At 22.2% G+C, this 6,463-nt stretch overlaps 1 protein-coding gene across 1 annotated transcript; it reads left to right on the top strand.

Moving 5' to 3' along the window:
- Positions 1 to 4,015: 4,015 nt before the first annotated feature.
- Phum_PHUM010990 (uncharacterized protein) lies at positions 4,016 to 4,571 on the top strand (the record flags this gene model as incomplete). The annotated part of the gene is made up of 2 exons (XM_002422712.1): positions 4,016 to 4,162; positions 4,566 to 4,571. 2 exons carry the CDS (start codon positions 4,016 to 4,018, stop codon positions 4,569 to 4,571), a joined length of 153 nt encoding a protein of 50 aa, XP_002422757.1.
- Between the last annotated feature and the right edge of the window lie 1,892 nt (positions 4,572 to 6,463).

Below are 6,463 nucleotides of genomic sequence, written 5' to 3'. Positions count from 1 at the left end.
AAGTAATAATTTTTAATTATTTATTTATTAAAAATACTTTGCAATAACATTTAATAATTAATTTAAAAAAAATAAAAAGACGAAGATTTATATTAAATACATTAAAATGAATAAATAATAATAATAAATTATTTAAAAAAAAAAAATTTATAGTTAATTAACGTGTTAAATCAAGATACATCATTAAGGTTGCAAATAATAATAATAATAATAATAATGATAATAAAATTTTCAATAAAAAAAAATTATTTATTAATTTAAATTTTTTTTTTTCTTTTGCGTTCGTTAAGAAAAACTCATCCTTGGAGAAAATTATTAACAATTATAAACGCTAGCAAATAACCGTAACTAATATTTACTTGAATATGTTTTACGAAATTCATGACTCCTCAGAAAATATTTTTTAATTGTATATTCTCCGCCATTTTTTTTAAAAATCATAATTTAATTTATTTTAAGATTTAAATAATAATAATAATAATAATTTTAAAAAATAAATCACGTGTTATTTTAGGTCGACAAAAAAAAAAAAAAGAAAACCTGGTAAATGAAATTTACGTAATGATAATAACGAATAACGGTCGAAATTTTAAAATTTTAATTATAAGACGTGGCAGAAGAAGAAAAAAAAATGATGCCGATTCACGATCGACAACATAACAAAAATAAAAAAATTAAATTTTTTTTTTTTTTCTCACAAAAAATTTGTTTTGATTATGATTTGATAAAAAAAAAAATTTCTAAATTCTCAGGTTCGTACAATAAAAAAAAAAAAAAACAAAATGAAGCTTTCGCTTATTATTATTATTATTATTGGCAACAAAAGAAAGAGTAATAATAATAATAATAATAAAATGATCATCTTCACGTTTAACCTTAAAATAATAAAATTTCAACCTTAAAAACTTTCGTTCCGGTGAAATGATTTTTAACCTTCGACATTTCCCAAACAAAATATAATAATTGAATTTAATAAATAATGCATTGCCAAAAGGAAATTATTATTATTATTATTATTATTACTTTTTGTTTTATACTTTTCTCTATTTCTCTCTCCCCCTCCCCCCCTCTCTCTCTCTCTCTTACATTTATTTCACGTTAATAAAAAAAAAAAAATAATTTTATTTCGAATTTTTTTTTTTATTGTTTCACGGAAATTTTCATTTTGTCATATTCATTATTATTATTATTATTATTATTATTATTATTATTTTAAAAAATTACGCGACGGGGAAAGTTTTTTTTTAGTTTTTTTTTTCTTTACGCATTTTAACGCGTACTCATTTACGTTAATGCATAAAACGACGATAATAATAATAATAACAACGATCAAAATTAATCAGTATGTTTTTTATTTATTAAAAAAAAAAAAAAATTAACGAAAGTAATGTAATTTAATTAAAAACATGTAACAATTTTTTTTTTCATATGAAATTTCACCTTTCGTCTCTTTCCTCCCTCTCCCTTTCTCTCTCTCCCCCTTCCCCTTCCCTCCCTTCCCCTCTTTTTTAACCTAAATTATTTAATTAATTAATTTCCGTTACACATATAAACGTGTATATATATATAATTTTTTTTACAACTTCAATAATAAATAATGTTTTTTTTTTTTAACTTGTCGATATCAATTAAAAATTAATAATAATAATAATAATAATAATAATAATAATAATAATAATAATGAGTAAAAAGTTTTCTTTCTTTAAGGTATCATAGGCGTAGCGAAGAGAAAATAAAATAAACCAGATTAAATAAATTTTCCTTTTTTTTTTTTAACCTCGTTTTATTGTTGTTATTATTATTATTATTATTATTATTATTATTATTATTATTATTATTATTATTATTATTATTATTATTATTATTATTATTATTATTATTATTATTATTATTATTATTATTATTAGTATTTTCCATAATTCTAAAATACTTTTTTTTTTTTTTTTTACAAAAAGAAAATGAATTTATTATTGTGTGTTCATTTTATGTTTTGTTTTGTTTTGTGTTTTGTTTGTTTTGTTTTGGGTTTTTAGTATTTTGTTTATGGAGAGAAAATAAAATTATTTAAAAAAAATGAATCAGGTGTGAAACGAAGGGAAGGGTTTGCCTTATTAGATGTCGAAGAACAAAAAAGAAAAAAGAAACAGAAAGTGAAAGTTGTTGTTTGTTGTTTGTTAGAATTGCCTAATGTGAGGAAAGAAGTCACATTAATTTTCGACTTATACGTTATTCGAGTCGTATAATTTTTTTTTCGTGTAAAAAAAATAAACAAATAATAAAATCGAACACAAGTTTCGATAAGGTTAAGAAAAAGTCATACAGTAAATAAATAAATAAAATTTCGCGTTAATTATCGCGGACAATTTTTAACCCACGCAAAAGAAAATTTTTTCGCACGATGCTCTATTGCTCACAACGTAGGGATTACATATTAAGAGTCATGATTTTTTTTTTTTTAAATGTCAAAGTTCAAAGTTCATCTAATAAAATTTTTTTCTTACCGTTCTTAATAAAAGGAATTACTTTCATTGTGTGTGTGTGTGTGTGTGAGTAGACATACGAACAAATGTCAGATTTAACATTTAATTAAATTTTGATTTAAGATAGATAGAGAGAGATGATGATGCTGGGGAGGGTAGAAGGGAGGTATGGGGGGGTTGGAAAAGTATTATTAATGTCGTTATAAGTCGGGGTGATGATGATGATAATAAAAAAAAATTTATTTATTATTGGTTAATTAATCTAAACTTTCATGTTTTTTAATTTTTTTTTTTCGCGGCTTAACGCTCCTTGAGCAACAAAATTTTTAAAATCATTTTCGGTTATTTTAAAAATTCAAATAAATAAATAAATTTACATAAGTGGTTTCCTTATGTAATTATTAACAATTAACCGTGAAATGCAATTTTTTTTTTTTTTTTTTTGTTAAACGTGAAAACATTAATAGTCAGAGTGAAAACAATTTTTTTTTTTTTTGTTTTATGTTTTGTCATTATAATGTTTTATTGATTTTTTAATATTCATTTTCTTTTTTTTTTGTTTTGTACGTGTAATTAGAAAATAATAATAATAATAATAATAAAAAGGAAATCGGCGCTTTTGAAATAATCGTTTATTGTTTTATCGATAACGGAAATTCGTTTGTTTTTCTTTTTCATTAAAAAAAAAACTTTAGAAAAAAAAAAAAAAACGTGACAGTTTCTCTGTTTTCCTAATCGTACACGAACAATAATAATAATAATAATAAAAACCGTGAATTTTTTGAAAAAATAATTTAAAAACATCGCGTACGGCGTTCGTATTACAAAATCGTGTTTTCTCCCCTTTCGATCGCCATTTACAGAAAACGGTTTTTACAAAATACGTACATATGCATGCGCAAGCACAAACTTATCCTACCCGGAAAATTTTTTGTCTCTAATCGTACATAAAAAAAAAAAAAATGGCTCGGATTTCGTAACGTATTTTTTTTAAAAAAATCCGTTATTGAGTTATTATAATTGCCGCCAAAATAAAAACCACGACGTTTTCCCATTGCCGAATCGTCATATTATTTATCCCTTTTTTTTTTTTTTACGAAATATCACGGATTGCTAAAGTCACGTTTAAATTTAAATTTTCTTTTTCTTCTTACACGTTTTTTACCTTTCATGAATACATAATAATCTAATGTCTTTTGAATGTTAATAATATTAACCCATCCCCGTGTGTGTGTGTGTGTGTGTTGACAATTACCCAATGTCAACAAAAAAATAATAAAAAAAAACCGGTTTTTCCATTTTCCATTTTCTTTTCTCAAAAAAATAAATAAATAAATAATATTCTATTGTATTAATAAAAAAAAAAAAAAATGTTTTAATAATATCCTGATCGTTCAAGGGCGCGTAACGTTAAAAAAAACCATATTTAAAATCATTTTATTACTCTCATGAAGTAATAAAAAAAATTATTATTGTGTTAATAATAATAATAATAATAATTTGTTTTTCTGTTTGTTTGTTTTTTTTAGGCATATATGAAACCTCGTTCTAATGCTTTGAGGATAGCAAAATTAGCAGCTTTTACGGTTATCGTAAGCTCGATAATTCTCGGAGGTTTCATTCTTGCTGCATCCTGGATTCAAGCAAACGCAGCAAGAAATTTAGATCTCACTTTAAATCAGGTAAGATATCACAAAAAAATTTTTTTTTGGGTATGGTCGTGAGAGTTTTATTTTAAATTACATTACGACGATATTTTATTTTACGTAATGCCAAATAATAACATACGATAATGCCAATTTTCCTACCACATAATATTACTCTCTTTTTGCCAAAATTTTTTAGTCATGCCATCAATCATTTATATATATAACACATCCGTAATTTTATTACGTATTATTATTATTATTATTAGGGGGAAATTTTTTATTGTGATTGTAAAATTAATAATCGACGGAAAATTCTTTTATTTAAATCGCGGATCGTAATAAAAAAAAATTAATTAAAAACAATTAAGATTAAATCGTATAAAACGTTTGTTGTTGTTGTTGTTAAATTTTTATTTGTTTATTGTTTTATTATTAGGATTAATGAAAAAATTACGTAATGTTTTAAACATTTAACAATGAACATCGGTAAAAACATTTTTTTCCATTTAGCAAGTAACCCAGATAAAAAATTTTTAAACGCATAATGAATATTTAAATATGATTAAGCAATGACCCCCATTTTTGGCATGGTTGTTAATTAAAAAAAAAAAAAAAAAAATGAAGGGAACTTTACAAAAAAAAAAAAAAAAAAAAAAAAGGTTAATCCTTTGTACCACAAACAACCAGAAAAAAAAAAAAAACAAAAATATTATTATTATTATTATATTTTCTCGTAGGGATTATTTAAAATTTGTTTATTTTTCAATAGAATTTTCACCCTTTCACCCCCTCCCCCTCCCCCCCTTCCCCCACGAAAAATTCATTTTTTTTAAACCGTAAAACGATACTAAATATAACGGATTCGTATGAAACATTAATATATTTGAAATATTAAATCGATTTAAATCCTTCTAATAAATTTTAATCCCTTATTATTATTATTATTATTATTATTTACGTGACGATGATAATAATAATAATAATAATAATGAAAAAGGATAAATGAAAAAAATTTCAAATGATGATAGTAACGACGTTTAAATTATTATTAAATCATCATATACGAATGATTTAAAAAAAAAAAAAAAAAACAACGTTACGTTACGTTACGTTAGAACGATCGACTTTAATAATAATAATAATAATAATAATAATAATAATAATAATAACGGTTATATTAAATCCTTATTTTTTTTTGTTTCGTTAACTAGTTACGAGAGACAACGACAACACAACAAAAAAAAAAAAAAAAAAAAAATTGAAACGTAACATTTATCAATAATATATTATCACAATTTTTATTTTCTTTTGTCCATTGACTTTAAAAAGCATAATAAAAAAATTTTATTTAGGTAAGTTAATTTTGCACGCGAAACAACCGATTATGTAATTTTTTTCTTTTTTCTTTTTTCTTTTGCATTAAAAAAGTATGTTCAACCCGATTTAGTGTCGTTGAACTTTATTAATAAATAAAATTTTATTTATTATTATTATTATTATTTTTATGCTTAACCGATTGAAGATGCATGATTAGTCTTTTCAGTTATTATTATTATTATTATTATTTTGAGTGCGTAATTAACTTATACAACAACAACAACAACAACATTATGAGTAAATTATTTAAGTTGAAAAATAATTTTTTTAAGAGTAAAACAACTTGACGTAAATTTTTACCCCCTCCCCACCCCTCAAAAAAAAGTAGAAATTAAAAAAATTGAATTTGATTTTAACGATATCGATATTAATAATAATAATAATAATAATAATAATAGAGAAATATTTTGCGTTAAAATGTTTTGTTTAATGAATTAAATTTGGGTTAAATATTATACACGTTTGGTGTCAAATAAGCCTTCGGGTTTTTAGCAAATTTTTTTTTTTAGCAAGTTTTTCATTTGAAAATTTAACAAAATTTTTAGCAAGTTTTTCATCGCATTTTAAAATTATTTAGCAATTTTTTTTTTCGTTGTTAATTGGAATCTATCTGCTAAATAAAAAAACCTTTAACATTTGTTGCGGTAAATTTTTTTTTTTTCTTTTCTTTTTTTTTTTAAAATTACGTAATATTAATTAAGGCATTTAAAAATTTTGTAATTTTTTTTTTCTTTTTTTTTTTTTTTTTTTTTAACGAACTTTACTTTTGTCATAATAATAATAATCTCTAGTTTTTTTTTTTTTTTTTTTTTTTCCCTACGACAAAAAATGAATATTTTTTAAGATAATCCGAATCGTAATATACCATATATCGTCATTGTAGAGTTACATAGTATTTTTTTTTTTTTTTTCATAACTAACTTCCGCGTTTATTATTATTATCATCATGACAAATTT

Source organism: Pediculus humanus, genomic scaffold, assembly GCF_000006295.1.
Source record: "Pediculus humanus corporis 1103172107369 genomic scaffold, whole genome shotgun sequence".
Taxonomy (NCBI): domain Eukaryota; kingdom Metazoa; phylum Arthropoda; class Insecta; order Psocodea; family Pediculidae; genus Pediculus; species Pediculus humanus.
This window is presented reverse-complemented; position numbering and strand designations above follow the sequence as displayed.